The following is a 26139-nucleotide window of genomic DNA, read 5'->3' as shown; positions in this document are numbered from 1 at the left end:
TTAATTTCCTCTCTGAGCCATCCCCAAAAGCACATAGGTGTACCTGCTTTGCTGGTAAACACGTGGCTCATGCCAGAGACAGCAGTAGAAGAGCTTTCCCCAGTGCTCCATCTGCAGAAGTTGCAGTTTGCTCCTAAGAGTACCATGTGATAGCAACCAGAAAAATGAAATAATACTGCCAGGAGTTTTTGCTGCTCATCCCATGGGTACATTTCTTCTCTTACCCCACCCCTCTAATGGTAAACCATGTGGGAGCAGAAATGTCCAGCACAGCCACTGGCTGCTAGTACCTTCTACCTTTCCAGTGGAAGTATTCCTACAGCATGACATACTTACAGAGAATGGAGAAGACAGCAGCTGCAGAAACTGGCTCATAGGCAAGATCAGAATTGTCTGAAATTGTGAATCACAGGACACAATGGGCAAAGGACATAAGAAATATGGATATGCCAAAGCAAAGACAGATTAGATGAATTCGGCTCAAATTATTTGTATTTTTCTTATTGAAGGTAAATATAAAAAGGAAAAGATGACAGGACTTCTGCCTAAGTACACTTGTAAAGTGTCATGCATGATTATATTTCCATTAAAACATATAAAGCATAAAATAATAATATTAACACATGTATATGAGAAGACTGAAGTTTGAACACTGAAAGGTACTACAAGACTCATTTCCTTTTTCAGTCCTGATATCCTTTTCCAACTGAGAACAGTACTGGTGTCCAATGTTGGAGAACAAGTGGAAAGTTTGGATGTGCCTGGGCATGCAAAGAGGTTTTTTTATTAAGTGTATTTTCCAGGATTTCAAAGGAAACACTGGAGAGGACAGTGTCTGTAGAATTGAGGACAGAATCTGCAGAGAATTTGGAAAAGCTCAGCCTTTAGTTGCTGCTCTTCTCCTTCTCTGGTGCTGCCGTTAATCTGCAAAAATTGAGCCAAATTAATAAAAGTCAAATGGTAGCCTGTGGATTAATTTTGTACTCAAAGCAAGCTCATTTAGAAATAGGAGTAGACAGGAGGTGTAACTGGCCTCCTGCCTTATGCTAGATCTCTGCATTCCCTGTCTCAAAAGGCAGTAAGGACAAATGTGGCTTACCCATTTCCTGCCTGGTCAGGAACAAACTGGGTAAGTGCTTATGGAGCTAAACTCAGCTATCTGTAGAAGCCTTTTGTACCTCTCAAACACTCCTATATAAGAATTAATGGTGCTTCTGACATTTGTTTTCCCTTCTGAGGTTGCCTGGTTAGCATGGCCTTGATTATGTTACTCCCTGATATGAAGAGGACAACCTAATTAAATCAGCAGCAGGAAAGGATGCGGTGAGATTTCAGGAAACATGAGTCAATAAGGGGCAAAATGCTTTTACAAATTCATCATTAAGGAGAATGTCTTCTATACGGTTCTTGGAAAAGAGTGTAGTGGGCCACTGAGGTTTTACACCAGTTTCAGGAATTTTAATGTCATCTCATTCACACACACTTGGTACTTTTGCTCCCGAGAGGCTGCAGCAAGCTGCAGGTGCCAGTTTGAAAACCAGTTTACACATGGTGCTGTAAACTTTGGTGGCTGACATGTGAAGCTAAGCCATCTCTGCTAAGAGGTGGAACATCTTGGAAACCAGCAAGGAAAAAACTGAGGGCATGAGCCACTTCAGCTGTTCTTAGTGAGTGCTTATATTGGTGAATCATCAGCATCCAATGGCTATTTGTGCCATCAGCTTTTCAGAAGTGGCGTATTCTAGATAATGCAGTAAACTCAATTCTGTGTAAAAATAGGCATGTGTCAAAGCTACTGGAGAAATTAAGCTAATTAATTAATGGAGATCCTGAAATTGGCCAGAACAAACTTTCTAACTCAATTTGAAGGATTAGAAAGCAAGCATTCTTTATCTGCACAGGACACACAGAGGATCAAACTCTTCTCATTCTGTGTGTGAGGTGAGACTTTACAACAGGGGGTTTATCCATCATAATCATACATATTCATTAAAAGGTGTTTCTTATCTAACACATAAACATCACTTTCCTAAAAATAATTTACACACATCCACTTCCTGCTGGAAGTCCTTTTACAGTCCTGGAGAGTAATAAAACGGGTCTCTGGTGGTCCTATTCACAGAATGCTTTGATATTAAAGTATGGTAATAAAATGGAAGTCTGTATTTTAAATACTACTGTGTGCCACCAGTCAAATCTGAAAAGTATGCTATGTCTGCAGCTCTGATTAGACAAATAATTCAGAATTTCTGTATTTGCAATGCAACAAATTAAGTGATCTTAATTCCTTTTAGATGTGAGGTGAGAGAAGGCCACTGAGGCAGTTGGCCTGGAGACCCTGTCCTGTGAGGAGAGGGTTCAGCTGGGAAGAGAGATAACTTTGGCAACATCCAACAGCAGTCCTGGACAGGAGAGGGACAGAGGAAATGCAGTGTCAGGACTCATCACAGTGGTGCATGGCTGGAGCGTGAGAGGGAGTAGCACAGCTGAAGCGGTGGAAATTCAGAGCATTCACAAGGAAGAAACACCTTCCGCACAAAAACAGCCCAGGACTGGAGCCAGGCCCAGCCACCCTAACCAGCCTTGGAGGTTATCAAACCCCAGCTGAGCAACCTGGTCCAAGCTCAAAGCTGGCTCTGCTTTGGGCAGAGTTTGGACTGGATGTCTCTTGTGGTCTAGTCCTGAGTTGTTCTGTAAACTGATGAACTACAGCACTTGGAGCATCTCAGCAGCTGCTGGACCATTCTTAGCTAAAAGTGCCAGAGTACCCTGCCATGGTCCTCTGAAGGTCAGGTTTAGTGGAAGGGAAGGACAGACAGGCAAGCTGTGGTAACATGGGAACTCTGGCGCAGTGGGAGCCCCTTCGTCCTCTGTAGATGTGCTCGAGTGGGAATCTTCCTGTTGTGCACAAACACCTGACAGGGAGCGCGTCAGCCAGAGCCAAGCTCTTCGAGTGGTACCCAGTGATGGTAAAACAACGACGGGGGCGATGCACTGCGTACAAGCTGAAACGCGGGAAAAAACACTTAAACGTACGAAAGCACATTTTCCCTGCGCGTAGGGTGAAACTCTTCCGCAGGCTGCCCGGAGAGGAGGCGGCAACCCCCACTCTGGAGGGCACTCCAGCCTCAGCCACTCCGGCCCCGGGCCACCGTCGGGGGCCGACCCCGCTCGGCGACAGGAGTGGGACGGGCCGCCCACCCGCGCTGTCCGCGGTCCCTCCCCGTCCCTGCCCCGCCTGCCCGGCCGCTGCCCTGCCCGCGCCCCGCCGGGGTGCCGAGGGCCGCTCTCCGCGCCGCACTCCGCGCCCCGGGCCGCCCGCGCGGAAGATGCTGCGGCTCTGCCTGCTCGCCGCGCTCGGTAAGCGGCGGCGCCTCCCGCCCGCCCGCCCGGGGCGCGCCCGGCGCTGCTCGGGGGCGGCGGCGGCCCCCGGGCCGGGCGCGCCGTGACCGCGGCTCGTTTTGTCCTTGCAGCTCTACGGCTCGCCGGGGCGGCCTTGCTTTCGCCCGGGTCGTGCACCTTCGAGGACAGCGCCTGCGGCTACCAGTGGGACTACGCGCATCTGCCCTGGACGCTGCACGGCGAAGGTGAGAGCGCTGCCGCTCCCGGGCGCAGCTCCCCCGCTCACCTTCCCGCCCGGCGCTGCCCGAGCCCGCGGCGGGGCGGCCGCTGCTGCCGGCGGGGCCGCCCGGTGTTCCGCGGGGAGCAGCCACCGTCGGGTTCCTCCCGCCGGGTGTGCTCCCTCCTGACAACAGACAGACCCTGCGGGGAAGCGTCTGCACTCCCCCGGCACAGGTATCTCCGCAGGTTTCTGCAGGATGCCTCAGAAGTCTCCTTTCTTTCTCTGTCTTTCACGTTTTGCTGGGAAAAGGTGTCTTTTATCAAGACCTCTTTCTAAAAAGACCAGTCACATCGGTCCCATTCCTTATGCATTATTTTCTTTCTAAATGTATTTTTGGGTTCTACTCCAAAAGTGGATGCATTTCCAGGGCAAGAGACGGTCTTTGGCAAGAGTATCTTTGCGACATGTTCAATTAAGACTTTTCTCCGATTTATAGTATGTCCAGTTCAACAGAAAAAGTGAAGTCTTTCAGTAAGTTGTATTAGGCTTTACAAGACTAAATGCTGTTGAAAAGAATAATCAGTCACTGCACAGTGTCCATGCAGCTCTGACTACTTGGTAAGTTTTCAGTGTGGGCTCCAGTTTTTGATGGAATCTACATGAACAAAAGACTAAACGAAAATATACACAGCATGCTTGTAACTGGGTAATCAAATAATTTAGTTTTGATTATGTGTTCACCAAATTGTTCATGAAGTGAAAGCTGTGTTCATACAGAAAGAGAGACTATGTGTTTTTAAAGTTTTTAAGCCCAAAAACACGTGCCAAGAATAATGAAGAAGTGAGTACAGATACAAAGAGATAGACAGCTTCTCAGAAACCATTAATCAGTGCTCCATTCAAAACTGGCTGGTCCAGTTTTGTATTCCACTTGTCTCTCAGTTGAGAAAAACTATTTTTTCCCCTGATTCTCACTTCTGCAAAATAAGTCACCTTCATTGTTACTTTTTAGATTACTCAGTAGGCTTTGAGAATGCACAAAAAACCCTAACTCAGAAAAGCCTGCAAGGATGTAATAATTGAAATATGTGCTTTTTCTCTTATTTGATATATATTTCTTAGTTTATTTATTTATTTAAATATACATACATTTTCCTGTATTTTTGAAATTTCCTGTATTAGTAGAAATTTAGTTACCATCTTTGCTGTCCCAGCTATGCCTCCCAACACCATGCCCTCCTAGTCTATCTGTCTGCAAAGCAGCACTTACTTCCTCCTTGTGATTTACAGGCAGCCACATCATAGTGGTATTGATTCAGCTCCAAGGGACTGGGAGCTGCTGGGAGCAAAACCTGCAGAAGTGGGTGTGTATCATGTTGTGCACATCCACACTACAGTGTTTCAGGATATAAGGACCTTTGACCAGGGGTTTGGGTCAGCAGCAGCCTGCTTTTTTGGTGCACAGAACACAATTTTTGTTACTGTAGTTTGATCTTTCTTTACAAACAAATAGACCAGCAGTTGCATGGCTTCTGTTATTGCACATCTCATTTTCAGAGATACATAACTGAACTGTTGTACTCTGGGAGGATATGTGGTATACCAGCTCTCGTAATAGGCATAGTTCTGTCAGGATTTCCATTATAAACAGTTTTTCTGCAGTCTGTAATTTGATCCTAGCAAGACATTCTGTGCAAACATTTGGCACACAAGGTATTCTGTTAGTCTCCTCAGAAATACATTTATAGAATCACAGCTAAATCTAGCTGAAAATAATCCATTCTAATCTACACAGCAGGTGTGCAAAAGTAATCTTCCTTAGACGCTCTTTCATTCTTTTGTCTTATAAAACCATGCCCCTTTTGGCAGCTCTGTGTCCTTTTATTTGCTGGTCAGTGTATGTGCCTGTGGTGATTTACTGGGACAACAGAGGAGGTTAAGAATGGGAGACACAGCTTAGCTTTGAATTGTTCAGTTTCTCCTTGCATTGCTTCAAAGTTGCTTTATTATTTTAAAATGTTATTTTTGCAATAGAATTGCATTCAGTGGGTTTTTAACAGGGATTATGTGACTTGCAGTGCAAGTTCTTGCATCTTATAAATGTCTCAATAGTGTAGTCTTGTGCCAAACTGTCAAGGTGATGTAAATATAACTAAAACCATGCCCAGAAATTTCCACTCCATACTTGAAAGTATTTTGCCCAGTTGCCAGGGAAGCCAGTATCTTCTGATGGGCCAGGCACACAGAAAGGAAATATAAGTTTTGCTTTTGTTTGCAGCTACATAGTCCCACTTAAGTGAATGTATTTCTAAGGTTCAGCTGCTGTTTTAAATGTTTCTGGTTTCTCTTTAGTGTTCTGGTAGCTCCAGTATACAATAATTTTTTTGTTTAATTTTAGAATTTTCATAATTGAAAAAAAAAAAATTTAAAGTTTTGATACCTGTAACTGGCATTTTAGGGCCTATTTTAATCAAGTGCAAATCAAAAGAAAATAGTGCTACAAAGGATAGCTGTTTCACTGCTAAGTGCTTTACTCAAGACTGGCAAACCAGGCCCTAGTGAAGTGGCTGTTTGTAGGGACAGCTATAAAGGAAACAATTCAGGCATCTGTCCAGTCGACCTGTGCTCCCATAAAACCTCTGCTTCAGTGAACCCCTCTGTAAGCCTCAAGCTCTCTCACATGACTCTGAATTCAGGAATAGGACCTGCAAGCGTATCAAGGTGCTTTTTTTAACTGTCAGCTTTTTCAGTGACTGGCTAGCTCAGTGTTTGCCTTTTAGAACTATGATGATTTTAGCAGACAAACACCATGCAAGGGAAAATGTAACATACAGAAAAAGCTGGATATAAAGTGGATATAAATTTCTAGTGAGCCTTGGGGTGGTTTGGGAAGCACACCCAACTGAGGTCATGGCCCAGGCTGGTTAAGTACAGCATCAGGCTTGAGGCAGTGTGTTCCCTAAGGAGCCAGTTCTGTTTTCAGTGTAGCATGGGAAATTCCATGCAACATGTTCTGCTGTTCTGCTTCGGGTGTTTGTAGGATACCAACTACACAAGAAACATTGAAAAATTGTTGCTCAGGAAGAGATCATCATTATGTCATCCTGCTTCTGAAATGAGCAACAGATCAATTTGTATGTTACCAGTGATAAGATCTGAAAGCCTTGTGAGGTTCTGCTGTGCATAAACAGAGGGGACAATGGTCCATTTTCATTTCAGTGGTGTAGGCGTGCCCGCAGAAATGTTACTGCATTCATGATGCCTTTGAACAGATAATTTTACTTTAAGTTCAGAATACGAGACAAAGATTAAACTCTTGGACTCAACCAATGGATAGGAAATTTAGGAATCTATATTCATCACTATTGCAGTAGTTAGAGATAGTTGAGAAGCTTGAACACCATGCTGGTTCTACTAACACCTGCAGGTGTATGGAGCATGGGTTCATATCCAGTTTTTTGGGGCATAGAGCTTTGCAGATGCAAAGTGGCTAATTTTCAAAAGAATTCACTTTTTTGTCAGGAGCATATGTGTTTGCAAGAGAAATACCAGTTAATTCTAATACATGCTGTCAAACTGCATAGGGTAAGATTCATCAAAAAATATTGAGATTTTCTTTAACCAAATTGAGCAATTATTTTAGATGACAGACATGCTCTGGAAATCCAAAATGGTCTTTGAAACAAAGGAAGATGCTGTGTGTAATAGGCAGTAATCCTCAGCAGAGTAATTAATAAAACCATGCAGACCCACTTGAAACAGCAGTAGGAAATACAGCCTTGGTTCAATTGTAGGCATTCTAAAGTGTTAGGTTTGGGCATTTTTTGCCAAACCTTACGCTTAGCCATGGCCAGCACAGAGCTGGCCATAACCTGATGGTAAGAACATTCTTCTCACAAACATTATTAGACTTAAATTTCATCAAACACAATAACAGTGGCATGTCTTTTCTGTGACTCTGGGCAATATTTACATTTTTGCTTAGAATATCTGTACAGCACTTTGTGTGAACTGTGGGTATGTTTTATTTTCAATTGCCCTTCACTCTAACAGAGCCTTGTTTAATACTGCTAAAAATAATGTGGATTTTGGCTTTGAGCTTAACTCTGCCCTAATGGAGTTTGCTATGCTGCATCTGCTTGCCTGGATTTAAGCACTAGATAAGAAACTTGTCTATTATGACAGCAACCTCTAAGGAAGAATGATTTTATATTGGCAATGTGCTCCAAAAAGCAAGAGATCATTGTTTCGTGTGCCTAATGAGTTTTGTGGCACTGAAACACTAAAGCTGTCACTGGTAGTTGATACAGCTGAATGGACCTGGCTCTCATAGGACAATTGACAGCTTCAAATACCTATTTTTTGTGTGTTCCTTTTCTTCAGAAATTCTGGAAGTGTGTATTTCTTCATATCTCATGTCACCAAGGCTACATTTTAATAGCCCACGTTTCAGGGGTTTAATAATGTTTTTTCTTTCTGCAGTATTTTGAAGGAAAAGAGATAGATTTCACTCAGAAGAGTGATGTAATGGATTACATTACATAAAAATATGGCCATTTTTTCTTATTCTTAAAGCATATGCCTATTTTTGCCTCATTATTCCAAGATGCTGCTTCTATGGCGCACTCCAAACAGTGCACCAGGTAACAATTTATAGAAAGCAAGCAACATCAATAACAGTAGCTTCAGGAAACTGAAGTTTGTCTTTTGCAACAGATTTATCACATAGCTACACTTAAAATTTTTTTGAAAATAATTTCAAGAGGCAGGACAGCTATTGCAGGCCATCAGATAAGTCAGGCGTGAGAGCAGCAGCATAAGGAATCTCAAATCTAAACATTGCCTGCATACCATTTAAATAGCTTGTATTTACAGCTGTGCCATATGACTTAAAATTGACCTCTTTTGATCTGAGCTCTCTGATCTTGAATGTCACATCATGTGGTTGTAACATGCAGAGTAATGAAGCAAGTGATAATTGGCAATCCTAGATTTTGTGGCACAGCAAACACAGTTCATGTCTGATATGTGCTCTGTCATGCTTCGTTACAAACCTATTGGCAAATAAATTAGCACATTTGAAGGCTTAGTTTTCTTTCTATCTATCTACAGTACTTTCCTGTACGTTGGGAAGTACATAATTTGAAAATGTAAAAAAAACTTGTAACATTGCTGGCTTTATACAACTCTTGTACAAGACAAGTGGTCTCACGTGTTTGTTGTGAGATCACTGTGTACTTGGGAGACTTGCACCAGCTTGTACCTAGCTGCAGCAGAACCAGGCTGGCATACCCCAGAGCTTGTTTGCTGGCAAGTTCTCAGTTGAATTCACCCTGCCACAGGAGCTTATTGGTTTGGGATTTCCAAACCTGTAGCCACAGCATTTCTGCACTGAGTGCTGTTTGATGGAGGGTAGCAGCCCTTAGATTGGCATAGGGTCTGTTTTGCCTTGATCTGATAATTAAAATGTTGGTGTTCCTGGCCAAAGTAATTGAATTTAGAGAGACAGCTGTCCTTACTGAAGAGCGGGAAAAGAAAAAAACTTCTTTTACACTTAGACCCTCATGTTCTTCTTGTTTTCCTTTACTTCTGGTGCCATTTCTCCTGTACACTTAACTTTGACTACTCAGCCACCACTCTGGTGTTAGCAACTCCTTTCTTCATACTATTTTCCTGTTCAGGCTGTCACTGGCAGTTTAATAGTGGTACCACGTATGAGGAGCATTCCATCTTGCTCCAGCCTATCCCTTTTCTTGCTAATCCCAGATCCCAGAATCTTACATTTTGCTTGCCCAGGTAAAACTTCCATCCTAAGTCCCTGGGTATTAACATTTTTATTGAGCTATGCCCACATTACCGTTATTAGTGTATTTTTTCCCCATCTTCAGAGGCAGGTCTTGTGCGAAAAAAAAGACAGCCAAGGGCACTTTATGTCCATGAAGAGCTTCAGCAGCAGTTGCCTATGCATGATGACACTTGTGATAAGTCTGGCCTTTCCATTTGCCGCAGGGGAACAAACAAAGCTTAATATGTTGTCAGTGAGTCACTACATGAGAGATGAGTTTCAAAGCATTCCTCTTCTCCACAGAATAGTAACATTCTTATAAGTGTATTTTCACATACAGCTGTTACTGATTCAGCACTTACAGAGTCAACAACTGCTGTAGTGCATTTTGCACTGAGCCATGGAATCTGGCCACAAGAGAGGGAGGATGGCTCTCAGAAAATTAATGTTTACTGAATATACCTTGCACTTCTGACAGTAGGCTGGACTTTGTTTTGCATAAAAGTACTGAAAATAGATAATTTGCCACTTGAATTAAAAAAAAAAAAAAGAAAGAAAAAACTGTAGGAGGGCAAAAGAGAATTTGGGAGTTGTGATGGAGGTGAAATCACCTCAGTCAGAAAAATCACTTGCATGTAACCCCTGGCCCTGCAGATGTTGTTGAAGTTTCCTAAAATTCAAGTACAGACATGCAAATCACTGAAAACTGCTAGAAATATTTTCAGCTTTCTGAAAAAGAATGGAAAATGCAAATGAACTGATGTTAAGTTTCTTTCAGGAATTTCAAAATGCAGCATGGCATGAGCTTTTTCATCAATAAAATGCTGTTAGGCAGTATTTTGTGGTTGTTACACCTATTGCACTACATGCATAATAATTATGAAAAAAGAAGAAGAAAGCCAATCATTTGCCAGTTCATTTTTTGGAGGGAAGGGAAGAAATTTTCACTATAAATTTTGGTCAAGATCCAATGTGAGTCAAGATCTGTAGTGAGGAAAAGTAAGCTTGCACTTGTGCTGAAAGGATGATTGCAGACACTCCAGAAGCACTTCTACTAGTAAAGAAGATTTGTTCATCTTGCACATGGTCCAGACTGTTCAAAACTTTAATAGAATCAGCCTGAAAATGCCCTAATATTCTTATTATATAGGATGCTATTCAGTAGAAATATTTGGAAGCTTATTGAAAAAGTAAGTCCAAACCAGTTACAACTAGCTGGTTTTGTTCACTTTTTTTGGAGCTTTCCCATGATGTTACTTTCTGAGATGTTATGTCCCCAGCCACTGTGTGCAAGAGCAATGCAAGCAAAGCTATAATTACTTGATTAAACTTACCAAATAGGGCCAAATCTTCTGTGGTTACATCTCATGAAAATATACTTAAGAAATTGGATAGATTTTCCTTTAATGTTTGAGTTTTCACTGTCTTAATAATACTTTTTTGTTGTTACGCTACAGAAGGCCAGATAAAAGGCCACAGTCATCCATGTAATTTTATATAATGCTTTGATTGTTTAGAATGCTTTATATCATTTGAAGAGTTTTATTGCTCCCAATGAAAAAAGGAAGCCTCTTTTGCCCCATCCTTGACTGTGTCTCCAGACAGCTGGAGATTAACATGTGATTATTGTAGTCCTTCTTCACAGCACAATCAAGCCAAAGATTCCTACAATTTTACGTAATAGTATAGTGGTCTTTGATTAACAGTGTGTTCTACACTATATGGCTGTTTCTTTCCTCTAACACATTTTCCTTTGCCAAATGTGGCTCAAGATCAGTATTTGAGACTACTCTACAAGTGTGAGTAATTGTGTTGGTGTACTTTGAATGCTGTTTTAAATAGATATATTCTCTGATAAAGTATGAGCTACATGTTACTAGCGCTTCTCTCTGTTCTGAAAACCTTGTAAGTCTAGTATGAAAATAACCATGAATCATGGTAATTAGATTTCCATTTGAAACATTAGCCAAAGTCTTTTAGGAAACAGAGTCTTCACAGTTTTCAATTAGCAAACTGTTAAAATGTTTTAAGAGGCACTGTTGTGATGTGCCAAGTTTCTTCAAATTTCCTGGCCTACAAAATGTATTTGATATTAAAAATGCATAAAGAACTACAGTAATGGAAGGGCAGTTTACAGCTGTTGTATACAAAACCATATTGAGATACAAAGCTATTAAATGAGGTAATTATCCATTTTTCAGATGATCTTATTTTTTGGATGTTACATCACTAACAATTGATCAATACTGTGAGACTGTTGCCTTGTCTGTCTCTCATGCTTCAAAAAGATTGGAAGGGCTTCTGTGTGGCAGTGAAGTCTAGGGAAATGCTAATGCATTTGTGGCAAAATTTTACACCTGGAGAGTAAGGAAGCCAGACAATTATACCTGATCATACCTGTGAATGAGGAGATTTCTCTGTTTTCTAGTAATAACATTAAAGATCATGTTCTAAGGCACTAAACAAAATTTAGATTTATTCTGTAAACACTTCTCTTCGATTAAATTTTTAAGTGTTCCAAAAAGCACTTCCCCCTTGCTGTAGAAATCCTCAGCGGATACATAAGATGGGGAACCTTAATTGTCCAATGAACTTTATAATTCATTTGTAGATCTGGCAATGAAAAGATGACTCCCTTTGCCAGCCTCTTTCACATTTGCTAAACATTGTTTATTCCAGCCTGGAACATGGTTTTTTGCTTTTCAGAAATTACCATGAATATGACTTGAGAAGGCCCTTGAAAAAGGCTGGAGTCAGCAGGTAGGATGAGTGCTTTCTCTGGGTTAGAGAACTGTGGAATGCAGCAAACACCACTTAACATCTGTCTGTTCATTCCAGGGTTAGATGACAAGGTTGGTCCCTGGCTATAAGAATCCAGCTAGGCTCATGGAGTTATAGGTACCTGTAAGGCAAAGTCACTTCTGACTTAAAATCTTTATGGATACTGCAAGATCCGTGAGCACTGGAGGGTCTTTTGGGAAAACATTCCATGTTTTTTATATTGTGGCCTAGTTAGGAACAGCTCAGCAGAAAAGGCCCTGGAGGCTTTGGTGGATACGAGGTTGGACACGAGCAATGTGTCCTTGTGGCAAGGGCAGCTCGTGGTGTCCTGGGCTGCATGAGCAGTGTTGCCAGCAGCTCAAGAGTGACTCTTTCCCTCTGTTCAGCACTGCTGAAGCCCTGTCTGGAGTTCTGTCCCGTTCTGGCCTTCCCAGTACAGGAGAGACATGGACATAGTGGAGAGAGCCTAGTGAAAGATTGTGAAGATGATTAAGAGACTGGAGCACCTCTCGTGTGAGAAAAGTCTGCAAGCGCTAGGACTGTTCAGTCTGGAGAAAAGAAGGCTTGAGGGGGAAAGTTTATATTATAAATAAATAGAAGGACCTGAAGGGAGGGTGCAAAGGGGACAGAGCCAGGCTCTTTCTGGTGGTAGCCAGTGACAGGACCAGAGTCACACTGCGCACACTGCAACACAGAATGTTCTCTCTGAACAATAGGAAGCACTCTTTCACTGTGAGGGTGGCTGTGAGGCTGTGGAGACTCTATTCCAGCTGATACTAAAAAGTTGTCTGGACATGGTCCTCAGCAACTGGCTGTAGGTGGCCCTGCTTGAGCAGGAGGGTCAGAACAGATGATTTCTGGTGGTGTCTTCCTTAACTATTCTGTGATTCTGTGGCATCTTCGTATTTTTGACTGAAAGTTAAAAAAGCCCTACTGCAGTGGCCTTCAGAGATATCTTCATGCACAGGAGAAGAACATTAGAATTTCTGGTTCCTTTTAAAGTTAAGAATTAAACAGAATAGTCACATGCTATGTGTAGGTGCCTGATCCATTTATATGTATGTATATATGAAATCTCTGCACCCTCATGCAAGAGAAGAAATTAGTTTGTTGTAGATCCTGTTAGATGAATGACCTCTTAGTTGTAAGCAGAATACGGAGAACTTGCTGCTTACTGGTATCTTGGAGCTTGACTGTCATGTAGCTTATGTTTCTAATGCTTATGGCTGCAGAATTTCATGGGAAGCAGATAGGTTAAAGTGTAGAGTGCTCTGATGGATTTTGTGACAGGATCTGTTCTTTATAATTTCCTACCTTTTTAGTAATTTCCTTTTGAAAGCTTGCCTTTGGTGTGTTCTGTTTTAGACATGGTTGTTATCCTGAGGAAGTTTTAACAAAATAGTTGTGCTCCATCTAATCACTCTTGGCAGATCATTCTGCACATGAACCTCCTTGACTGAGACCACAGTTTTGCAGCTGTTTGGCCAAAGTGAATTGAGTTCATTTTAGGCCATATGAGAGACTTGATGGTAATTGGCATCATTGTTTTCTGGAGCCAGCCAGGAAGCAGATGAATGAATGGATATTGACTCTGAGTTGCTTTCAGCTCATCACTATGTTCAGGCAGGTGATGAAACAGATGTAGATGTCTTTGCTCCCTCCCTCGCATCTATTTGGTTAATAAGAGTCCTTAATTCTCCCAGGCCATGTATGTTCAAGCTGACCTGCAGTTCATTATCAGTATTTATTGCTTTTGTCTGCTCCTAGCAAATCCCATCTTCTCTCCTTCCCCTGAATGCCAGATGCCTGGTGTACAGCAAGGTATATTCTCTGCCTTAGACATGTAAACACTTGTGGCAAACAATCACAGTCATTTGCAGGGTCTAGGCACAAGATGGAACCAGCAGACTGGGTACCTGGTGACACATTTCTTCATGCTTCACAATCTTCCTGAGATATTTTTTATCTGAGGAGAATAATATTTGTGTACCCAAGTGTCAGTTTTGTCCTGTATGATTACAGTAGTACAACAGTGAGAACTGGAGTAATGCCATTGTTGTTATATTTTGCCTCTACTCCATAGTCATTAATTTTCCATTATAGAGCCTGACAGTTTGGTGTCATCCTTAACTGTTCAGTTCAGAAAATTTACTCAATACAGGCTGCAAGAAAATGAGGAACTTCTAGTACTTCTGTGGCTTTGAGCTACAGATTGGTTTACTCCCCTAGCTGAGAACAAATTTGGATATGGTTTTCCATTGTGTAAACTACTTTTTGATTATGTCAATTCCTGAGCTCTTAAGGAAAGTAAAGTCTGCCTTGAATGCTAGAATACACAGAGATACCCAAACACAAACTGCAAATGCAACTATTCTGCTGCTTGGATTTCAAAAGCTAACAAATATAGCAGCAATAAATGTTTTAAGAAAACTGGATATATTAGATATTTTCTTCACTTAGAGGTAGGCCTTAGCAACATGCTAATGTGGGCACAAGCAACTTTAAAATCTGACACTGTACAGAATAAACTGCATTTTATAGTCTGTGTCATTATATAGGTTTGCTTGATGTTTGCATCTGCAGCTTAATATTGAGCTTCACAGTGCTCACTGTCAGTATTCACATCTTCACAGACAGCCTTGAGAACTCACATCTAGCTATAGAAATGCTTCATTTTAAGATGTTGTTTTATAGCATTTCAAGTAGAGTGACCTTTAACATTTTTAATATGCATCCATATAGCCAGGCAGTGCTAATCTAAGTTGAGCTTTGCAGAAGTTTAGTTGAAGTTCATTAACAAGCAGGAGGAATTCAAATGAATGAAGTTTTTCTAGTTCCTATACTGTCATTGCTTTGCATTTGAATTCTTACAAGACCTTTTACAGAGAAATTTCTTTCCTGGCCAAGGATATTCTTGTGTGCTTGAGTGGAAACATGAGAAGCTTTATACCAATACTAGATTGTTTTCTAAATATAGCCACTTCTAGTTGTTATTTTAAACTGAGTGTCAAACTGGAGAGTTATTAGGGCAGTAACTGTGGTTTGTTTGAAAAAGAAGAGAGAACGTTGCACAGTGAAGTTGTCTTATATGGAAATAAGATGAGTGGTATGTGTAGTTTGGAGATGAGTGGTATGTGTAGTTTGGACTACCACATGTAGGTAAAAACCTGAGAGCAGTAATCAGTGTTTGTTTTTATATAAATTTGGAGTGAGTATAAAGTGAGTATAAATTCACAGCTGATGGATGTTGAAGCCAAAAATAAGGTTACATGATCAATCATCCCTTACTAGCATAGGAATGAGAATCTTTTCCTGTGCTGGGTCAGCTAGATATTTTTCTTTTAGTTAAAAAAGTTCTCTTTTCATGGTTCCTTAGATTTTGTGCTAGTTTTCTGATTTTTTTTTCTTTTTTTTGAGAGAGACCATTTTGTGTTTTCTGTTAGCTATGCATCTAGAAGAAGTTTCATTGCTGTGCCTGTGGTTGACCTGCAGGTTAGTCCACTGTGAGAAAGTTGAAGCCCAGAGCAGTAAGAAGTCTCGACAGAAGTCCACAGACTGAAAATACTTAAACAATTCTGTGAAAAGGCCAAAACCTCCTACTTTATCTTTGAAACTTGCTGGAAAATGGAATTGTTGCCTGCTGGACATCTGCGCTAGCTGAATCATCCTCATAAGGTCTTTTCTAATTCAGTGGTTGTACCATCTGATTTTGTACAGTGTGCAGTTTTGTACTGCAGTGTACCCCCTGGCAGGGAAGGGTGGCCAACAGAAGGGGCCTCACAGGAATGTTTTGCTCTAGCCTGATGGAAGAAGGCAGCCTATGAATCTTTTGGGGAGATGTTTGCAGGCTTTACCTGGCCAGGGGGTCTGTGCATTTAAGCACAGGTTTCTGAGGGGGTTGCATGGTGTGCCCAGGGAATCTGCTGCAGGGTTTCCATTAGTGCTGCTGTGGTCACTCTTGTCCCCTGAGGTGCCTGAAGGTGGCAGGAAAAAGCCCTGCAAAGGCATGGAGGAGAGCTTAGGAGTGGTAGATTGTCCAAAGCCATGAATGCATCAGATAGGTAGACCACAGTATATCTGTTGAAAAGGCTGCTGAAGAAATCCAGGTCGAAAAGGAATTGATATGCAGCATGAAATTTCAAAATTTAACCAGGAGTCATGGCTCTGCTTTCCAATCACTTTATCTCTGCCAACTTCTTATATCATTATGTTGCCAAACAATAAATCAATTTTTTTCCAGAAAGCTGAGAGAATTACAAAAATTATGAAATATCGAGACCTCTGTCAGTCCTCTATCAACCAGTTCTGCTGCCCATCATCTCTAACTAATACCAATAGTCTTATGTCAGCAACAGTCTGCAAGCATCCACAACCAAAGAGCCATAAGCTGTGAGGGAGTATGGACCACTACTGTGACAACTTCAGTGAGCATCAGAAATGAGCATGAGATGGGTTGTTCAGTTCCAAACTTTTATTCTTCATTAATGATTCCCTGATCAGATTAAATCAAACCGATTATATAAGTAATACTCCAAATAATTGCTTTTGCTCTTTTCTCCAGTTGCGACATATTTTTAATTTTCATCTAAAGCGATTAATTAAATTAATTGCTTTTAAAACACCAACTGTAATGAACTAGTCTATACTTACTGCTTTATTCTCCTATTTCACCAGCTTATTGCACAGCTGCATAATATTTAATAATAATAATGTGGAGATAAGCACAACACAGTACAGTGCAGGCACAGAATTGAGGACAAGAAGTGGATATGGACTGTAGGGGGAAATGAAGACCACTGAAAACTATAAAAGCCCTCTGGACTATTTCCATAAAGGTCTAAAAGAATGTACCGTGTGTGGTAGCTGATTCACATAGAAGGCAAGAAACTTATCTCCAGGGCAGGGATAACTTACCTGTAGAAAGGTAGCTCTGCAAAGCCCAGATGCTTGGGCACTTCCAGGACCCTGGACACCCCAGCTGGTTCAATACTAGAGCCAGGACTGGTGACATCTTTTTCTCTCTTCCTTCCTCTCTTTCTCTCTCTCCTTCTTTAATTAACATCTCTCTCGTTCTTCTCTTTTACCCTACGCCTTTATCCCACTCTTTTATTTTTATATAGCAGGTCAGGAACAAACACACCAATTTCCTTGGCAAGGGTACAATTTACTAACACAACTTGATAAGCTTTTGCAGACCCTCTGACTTTTGTCATTCCTTTTGACCAGGAGCCTCTATGAATCTTGCAGAATCTTTCAGAAAATTTAGCTACTGACTTGCAGGTTGTATTTTATTGACCCGCCCCATTATAATTTTTTAAAATGGAAATAGTAAAATGCATATAGCAAATTTCTTTGCAGCATTCTTGTGTCATTACATTTTCCTAAGTTCAGAATGTGAAGACTTTTTGCCTTAGATAATTTTTTCATACTAGATCAGCTTCTATCAGCTTCTTGGTACCTTTAGAGACCAGGGTTTTGAAGACTGGTATGTGACCTCTTGTGCTTTCTTTCCTTCCTCAGAACACTGCAGCTATAGGGCGCAGTACTTCGGGTTACTTCAGTATCGTGCATTGAAAAGTTGTCTTTTCTGAGTTCCCAATGGTTATAAATATTCCCCTTGTTTTCCAGGATAAAACTTGGCAGGCATCTTCTCTTGTGGCCTAGTTTACTCTCAGCTTCTGAGGTGTGGAGAAGCAGCAGCTCTGGGAGTTTCCCTCTGCGTGCTCTGGAAGTGGGTCTTTCTCCTGCTTCACAGCAGAGGGAGAGGCTGGGGACCATGTCAGAAGGTTGTACTGATACCATGTTTCATGGCAAATCTTGTGTGTGTGTGTGTGTGTGTGTGTGTTGTGAAGCAGCTGTTGATGCTATTTGAGTCTGTAGCTTGGAGCAGAGGCTGGAAAAGACATCACTACACCTTTTTATTTTAAAGAGTTGAGCAGCCTGTGTATAAAATTTGAACCCAAAATAACTGTTGTCCAGTTAGTCTAATTAACAGTCTAATTGCTCATTAACATTTAGTAAGAAATTAATTTTCTCTGTAGTCCCAGAGATGTCCATTGGTACTTCTGTGTTTTATATTTTGTAAATAAATTTTGAAATTTCAAAATTTGTTTCTGTGTGTGATGAGCACACCTGCAGATTTCTTCAGTAAACAATGAGCTTTCTCTGCAAGCGGCAGAAATTTCTGGCTCTGCAGGGTAACAGGCGAAGCTGATGGGATCAGCTGCAGGGACAGGCTTGAAAATCTGTTTCTTGAATTGCTTCACTGGAAGCAAAGCAGTGAGGCCCTGCCAGCGACCAGCCAGACATGCCAGTACTCCTGTCAGTGCTGTGAGCAGCGTATGGGAACACTCACATGCGCCCAGTGCGAGCTCCTGGCTCCCATTTCCCCTCCAGGGACGCGTGTTTGCAGAAAATACTTTTGCAGCGGAGAATTTGCTCTTCCTGGGGAAGCTGCAGACACAGAGAACATGTGTTTGGGATCGGCACTGAATGTGTTTGTTGATGCTGTATGAACTTTGGTAACACCTTCAAGCCTTGCAGCATTTGCCTTGTCTCAACTTATGAGTTATACTTCATGGCAAATATGATACTAAAAAGCATTCTCAAAAGACATGGACTAAGGACTGTTTTTAGAAAGACCACACAAAGCTTGGCAGATAGAGAAAAGTTATTTCTGCAGGGTTTATTTTCTGCATAGTTTGTTTTTATTCAGAATAAATGTGAGGCACATGCTGCTCAGTTAGGCTTGAGTGTTCATACAGTTGATACCACAGCCAGCACAGGCATGCCGAAAAATGGCAGCAGGAGCTGGGAGGCAACAGGATGGTAGTGTCACACATTTTGTAGTGTAGTATTCTACACTTTATTCATACCTGGGCATCCATCTGAGACCATTCTTGGGTACTTACTAACAGCCAGCTGGGAGGAGGTGAGGTCAGATCTGCTGGCACATTGTGAGGTTCTTTAACTTCATTGTGACCAATACTCAAATGTAGGGTGTACATTTGCAAGGGAACTAGTCCTTTGGGGTAGTGCTAAGTGCCCAGTGAGATTTAGCACACTGAGTGTAAGTTAATTTAAACAGTGTTTTATGGATTTACATAAACTTCATTGATGTCTATTTGATCACCCTAGGGTCACAGAATCACAGAATCTGCTGAGTTGGAGGGGTCCCATCCAGATCATCGAGTCCAACTCCTGACCCTGCTTAGGACACCCCAGGAATCACACCATGTGCCTGAGAGCATTGTCCAAACTCTTTGGACAATGCCTGAGAGCATTGTCCCTGTTTCAGTGCCCAGCCACCCTCAGGGTGAAGAACCTTTTGCTGATATCCAGCCTAAACCTCCCCTGACACAGCTTCACACTGTTTTCTTGAGTCCTCTCACTGGTCTCAAGAGTGCAGAGACCAGTGTCTGCCCTTCCACTTCCCCTTGTGAGGATGTTGAAGAGCACAATAAGTCCTTCCCTCAGCCTCCTCCTCTCTAGGCTATTTAGGATATAAAACAAGTGGAATAAATCCTAATAGCCTTGGTGATCCCTTAGGGGGAATAATACTAATATAATAAAAAAATATCTATTAAGAGGCTATAAACTCAATTACTTTGGAAAGTTTTGACAAGCTTTTACTTTGACTTTGACTGTGAAACAGGAGTCAGTGAGGACATCTTGAAGAAAAGAGTTCCATGAACTGGCAGGGTCAGATTGATAGATTTTTTTCAATGACTCATTGATATCTCAGGTTTTACTTCAGTCTTGATAAATGTGTCTTATAGCTCAAGTGGGGTTTGCTGAATTCCTTTGCGAGTAATTGCCCAAGGATAATACTGGATATTCACTGGAATGGCATTGCAGAAAGTACTAAAATTCACCAACATTCTCATGAGCTTTTCACTTCAAAAGTAATCTAGGAAAAAAAGAAAGGAAATATTTGAGGCATTTGTTACCAATAAAGTCTTAGCATCTGTGGTGACAAACGTCCCAGGGCAGCTGGGGAGTACTTGAAGGGGATGCCTGTAGGAATTCATTTGTTGACTGTTGCCTAGAAGGGGAAGCAGAGAGGCCATCACAATGTGACAGATTTGTGAAGACTGGACTGGGACAAACAGATGGCAGAGCCCTGTGCCTGGTGACATCTGATGGTCTGAGGTGAATTTAGATGTGTTAGGTGGTTCACTGAGTTGGACAAAGAAGGGTTTGACTAGCTATTTTAATTTAAAAAAACCTAGGGAAGCTAAAATATATCAAACCTCAATTGCTTACAATCAACAGTTAGATACGCCATAGAAAGCCAATTACTGCTTCCTAAATCTCCTAAATGACTAAACATTCATAGCATTGACTAGCATCTGTCTCTTTCTGTTCCTTATATCAGAGTATGCTCAAGGAGTTGTCTTTTGCTTTTGATACTAAGTGATCCTCAATAATTTTGGGTAGTTCAATTATCCTGCTTGGAGCAGAAGCTCCATGACTGAATCATCTTCCAATGGTTCTAGGGACTGTGACTACTTAGGGACAGGGGAGAGAATCCTAGGACATCAGCCCCTCCCCAAAGAGGCCCAGAGCATCCTGTAAAATACTTTGTGAATTTTATGGATATTGAGACCACCAATTCACCATTGTTCTAGAGATTAGAGTTGTATATTTTGGGACTATTTTGATAAACCCTTCTCCAGTTTTGTGGATTCTGGCTCAGTCTGTCTGTACACCTCATACACACTTTCAGTGGCTACTAGCCCCTGCCAAGCAGAAATGATGTACAGGACTGCAAGCCTAGAAGCATCCCTAATAAACTGAAGCCAGTCTTTGAAATAGTTATTTGATGCATGCAATTGTGCAGAACTCCAGGAAATGTTAGCCATGGCCTGGTGGTTGTGATGTTCAGCATCAGTAGATGTGTTCCTTGACTGAAGGTTTTGTGATTGTGCATGTTGAATTTTCACCATTGCATGCACCTGGTCCAGGATGCAGCTTGCTGGGGCAGAAGATGAGTCACTGCAGCTGCTTTCTTGCTTAGGGTCAGTTTCTCAAGAGTGGCCACCAAATGAGTAGAGCAGGAAATAAGGGGCTGCCCAACAGCAGCCAGTGATAGACTCATTGGAAGACAGTGATCTCCAGCAGGTTTTGGAAAAGGATGGTGTGGCTAAGCCAGTTCCCTCAGGTGACCTGTGACCAGGCTACTGCCCACACTCATCAGGATCTGATTAGCTCACCTGTAAGCTCTTTCTATAGCCAGCTGTTTCAGCTCATGTATATAAATATGTGCCTCACCTGTCTGCAGCTTTGTTTGCATTTTATGATGTGAGATCATTGATCAGCCCACCATGAGCCTGCCAGTGATCCCAATGATTCTGGTATAAAAAAGAATATGAAACCACTAAGCTTATATAAAGCAGGAAACTGAACTCATGGGAGTTCAACTTCTGATGTTAGTGAAACCAAATATGTATTTCAAGTTTTGGGGTTTTTTTTCCATCTGTGTAGGACCGGGGGTCTGGCTGGGTATCAGAATAAATGGAATTTCTACTACCTATAGTTTCCCTTGGAGAGGCAAGGGATCTATAGTTTCCCTTGGAGAGACAAGGCTTGTGGACAGAGGTTCCATTTTAGTTGATCTGATGTAGCTGGGAGAGACAGACAAGTGTTTAGGCAGATGAGGGGTTTTCCAGGGTAATGCAGTAGGCCAAGTGTTTGGCAGATGCTGAGAGAGCAGATCCAGGCAGTAGAAAGGTTTAGCTTTTATAGTCATGCATTTAGTGCGTCCACATGGCTTGCAGATGCACTCCAGAAGGCCACCAGCTGAGGTTTTTTTGCTTCCCCAAGGGAAAACCTGGTCCAGGACCTCCCATACATGCTGTGACCCTAGTCAGTCATGAACCAAAGCCAAGTCATGATGGGCAGACTTGTTCCTTGCTCATGCCAACTCGAAAGCTTACTTGTCCTCTCCCTCCCAGGACCACTACTTCCTGTGACCAGTTTGACTGCTTCCCTAAGTCCAGGATTGCTTCAGAGCTTGGCGTAGATGTGAGCACCATGGGCTTTTAGTTTAACCACTTTGGAGTACACCAAGGACATGACTCAGCCAAGAAATCTTTACTTTTGACGTGCCTGATCTTTCAGATGAGGGAAATCCAGACACGCAGAAACCAGAACAGTGTTGACTGGGTTGGAGTATCTCTTCTTCTCTTTCTTAAACTCCTACTCCCCATGGCTGTTCTTGTCCATCTGATCCAAGGAGGAGTGTGGCCCCATAAATGCCCCGTTTTAAAACACAGCAAGAAGTCCCTTGTTTCATGGTCTGGCTCACGAAATTCCTTCTGCTGGCTCCCTGTGGAATGATGGCCTACAGTTTGATGTGGATTGCAGTTTTGATAGTTTTTTCTTCTAAGATGTGCCCCCAAAACTGTGTGGACTACAGTTAGGCAGGTTTGCCTTGGCCAGGCTGAGATGTGCTTATACCACAGAGCACATTATGTGCACATAACGCAATACAGAGCAATACAATACAATACAGAGCTTGTAATATGTCACCTGCATACTCCTCTACATCACATCACATGCACCTATGTAAGCAACTAAAAGGAGTAATGAGTGAAGTAAATAGACAACATAATGCAAAAGGAATGAAATTTTCTATTTTTCTGCTGAAGGAGGGATGCACTCCACCAAGGCAAACAGCTGTGCTGGAAGAAATGTCACAGTGCATTCCTTTGTATACTTGCTCCTGGTGGAAACATGATTTAGCAAAGAAACAGAGCTAGTAATGGAAGAGATGAGAAATGTAAACAAATAGATGCTTGGTACTGTATCTACTTCTTATCTTTAGTATTCCTATGCACTGGGGGCAATGGAAACTCATTTAGGATGCCAAAGAATAAAGGAAAAACTTTTTTCAATTATTTCCCATCCAGAAATTCACAGCAGAGAACCTTGTGTCTCCAAATATTGCCTATATTGGAGACAGAAGATGTTGATGTATATCAGCTAACAGAAATCATGGAGATGTCTTTTGGAAAGAGCTGTCTCAAGGAAAATCAGAGATACGCAATAAAACCTTGGCAGCCTTTTTGTCAGCAGATGAAAAGTTGTCGAAATTATGTGATGAGTAGCATGAAAATGAGAACTGAGTGATGTGAACAGCATTTTCCTGAGATTGATGGGTTGGTTGAAACAAGAGAAACAAAATTTGAAAGTGCATGAAAATTGTTGAGGTCATTGTGAAAGGAAAAAACCCACATGCTTGTGGCCCAGAACAAACAGGAGATCTGGTGCATGATGTAAAGACCTTGGGACTTGAAGGAGAACAAGGAGAGGAAGCATCCCCAGTGCAGTGGAGCAACTCCTCTAAATCAGAAGCAGAAAAAAGCAGCTCAGGCTGGACCCTTGCCAGACCTTCACAGGCAAGCTGACATATGGAGGCTGGAAGACTTTTCCAGAGTGGTAGTAGCTGCAAGCAGATGCCGCAGTCACAGAGTGTTTCAGGGCTACTTGTATTGGTTTTGACAGGCTTTCTAACAGCTGTATTTCTGAACTTCCTGAGGAAACAAAGGCCAGGGCAGGAGGTGGAGCTGGTAGTTAATTCGTAAAGCATCCTTTGGGAAAGGAGACTTGGAAGATTTATGCCCCAGGGCTGGCAAACAGTTCTCTGGCGTGGTCTGGGTGAATGTAGCAAGAAAAAGATCAAATCATTAATCTCAGTTCCTGGAGGGAGACTCAGCTTGTAAAGTAAGGTGAGCTGGAGAGAAAGCTGCTGGAGGAACTGCTGTTGTCAGGTTTGTCCATTTGACCAGAGGAAGGTGGGTGACTACCTGAGTGAACTGCCTGTGTGTTCATCACACCAGGCTGTGTTTTTCTAAAAAAATTCTTCTTTTTTTTAACATACTACTCAGCTTTGTGCGAGTTACCTGGAAACCCTGTTGATGCCCTGAAGATGACTAGCACAGGGGCAGATCTGGTGGGGTATTCAGATTCCCTCCCTGCCTGGAAGGGCAGCCAGGTGGGACCACAGGCTTTTTATGCAAAGAAATTATATCTTTGGGCTTGAAACTGCTGCTGCCCCTGCAGATACAGAAGAGAAAGCAAAACCTTCACAATAGCAGTCACTGCAGACAATAAATGCAAAACACCCACCTCTTGCTTCTCCATCACTCAGCTGCTTTCACAGAGCTGCTTTTAAGAAACCATGGAGGAGACAAGGAGGCTTAAAGAACAGAACGTTTTTTCAGTGATGACAACACAGATTAGTCCCAGGGTATACCACGTAGGTTGTCTGGTGTGAATCTAACAGCTTACCAGAAATAAAATACTCTGTGGCTTGATGGGAATGAAAACACCGGTTATACCCTGCAGCATCAAGTAGCTGTAATCATGGCACCCCCTTGAATGTCTGGGACTGAGACTCTACTTTCATTAATGAGGGACAGGCTTTTCCACTCAGCCCTGTGTGTATTGTGAGTGCATCCATCTGTTCATAGGAGAAGCTGCTGCTGCAAGTCTCCCACAGGCCAAGGGGAATGGATTAAAAACTGCTCCGGCAAAAGTGGATCGGTGCTTGTGTTCTTTTGAGACAATTTAATAAGTAACACTCTGAAACGAGCTACCTACCCTTCCAGGTTTAATCACTCCCTTTCTACCAATGAAGAGAAAGAAATAGGAGCAGATATAGGTGAAGAAAATTACACTTCACTAACAAAACAAAATAGCAGCAGGCAAAAAATAACACTAACAGTCACTAGTTACAAAGGTGCTGAAATCTCACTGGCTCTTGGGGAGCAAGGGGAAGCTCCAAATGGGGGAGTGACCCCTCCAAGAGGGTGCTCTCCTCAGGCGACTGCATGGTCTGGGAGACACGAGGAAGACACGGACAAACTCTGTCCAGTGCAGCCTTCTCTCTGGATCAAAAAACCGGGAAGGCAGGAGCTTCCCAAGCAGTTCTGGTGGCAGAATTGCTGGTATAGCAGAGGCGTCAGCCTCTGGTTCACTGGGTGTTGGTGCTCTGGTCTTGCTGCCTCCTGCTGAACTCTGCCGCTGTTGGTGCTGCTGTTCCCAAGCTGCGGGTGTGTTGGGGGGCAGAACCGATCTCCCCAAGCACTGAGATAGCACCCTCCAGCCCCTACAGCTCTAGCCCCACCCTGCAGAATTCACTCCGAAACAGGCTTTGATTGTGAAATGCATCTTCTCGCGTCGCTGCTGTTGTGGGTCCACAAACCTGCCCGAAACAACTCCCTCTCTCTGAAGGCAAGAGAGAAACTAAAAAACCCACTAAGGGGAGCCTCAGGCAGAGGCAGAGCTTGGAGGCAAGGAAGCTCTGCTTGGGTGACCCTGGCTTTAAAAAGAACCAGCACCTGCTGGCCCCATGTTTCCTGGCACACTGCCAGGTCTTAAAGAGACAGTAAAAATTTTGGGCACAGATAGATGTGGAATAAAATAACATTTTGGGTTATCCACCACACTGCTGCTGCATTTTCTTACCTGCAGGATACACTTCATTTGCAAAATTTTGTCCCTCTGGCTCTATTGTTAATATTTCCAACTATATTTTTCTGGAGATGTAAGAAGACTTCATAGATCTCAGAAATGTACTGCCTTTCTACCATTTTTTTTTTGGCAATAAAATACAAAAAGAAATCCCAAAACTAAAGCCAAGACCCAAAACTGAGATTCTGAGATTCCACAGAAGGCATCGATAGATCAACTTTTGTCCTAAGGAACCCTGGTAACATTCCTTTCTGTTTCTGTATCGGCAATACAGAGAAAAATGAAAACAGGACCTTGCAAGTGTTAGACATTTCTTGCCATTTTTCTGTATAAATGAGTATTTAATCAAATGTAGTTCTCAAATTTTCCTGCCTCATAGTTCCTTATTATTGTTTCTCTTGGAGCTTGCTGCTTATATTCAGTTTTTCTTGTAAAGCTGTACTGTGGCTGAACTAAGTGAACAGCTGTGTCAGACATAAACTCTACCAAGAGCCAGAACAAGTCTGTGGTTACCCTGCCAAATTTTTACCGA

At 42.2% G+C, this 26139-nt stretch overlaps 1 protein-coding gene across 1 annotated transcript in view; it reads left to right on the top strand.

The window, feature by feature from the left end:
• Nucleotides 1-3291: 3291 nt before the first annotated feature.
• The window catches only part of MAMDC2 (MAM domain containing 2), a 59667-nt gene continuing 36819 nt past the window's right edge, over nt 3292-26139 (top strand). The window contains exons 1-2 of the mRNA XM_066569391.1: nt 3292-3360; nt 3474-3587. Of these exons, the coding sequence (XP_066425488.1) occupies nt 3330-3360; nt 3474-3587 (145 nt within the window). The 5' untranslated portion in view covers nt 3292-3329. The remainder of the gene's footprint in view (nt 3361-3473; nt 3588-26139) is intronic.

This window comes from Molothrus aeneus, chromosome Z (genome assembly GCF_037042795.1).
Source record: "Molothrus aeneus isolate 106 chromosome Z, BPBGC_Maene_1.0, whole genome shotgun sequence".
NCBI lineage: Eukaryota > Metazoa > Chordata > Aves > Passeriformes > Icteridae > Molothrus > Molothrus aeneus.
This window is presented reverse-complemented; position numbering and strand designations above follow the sequence as displayed.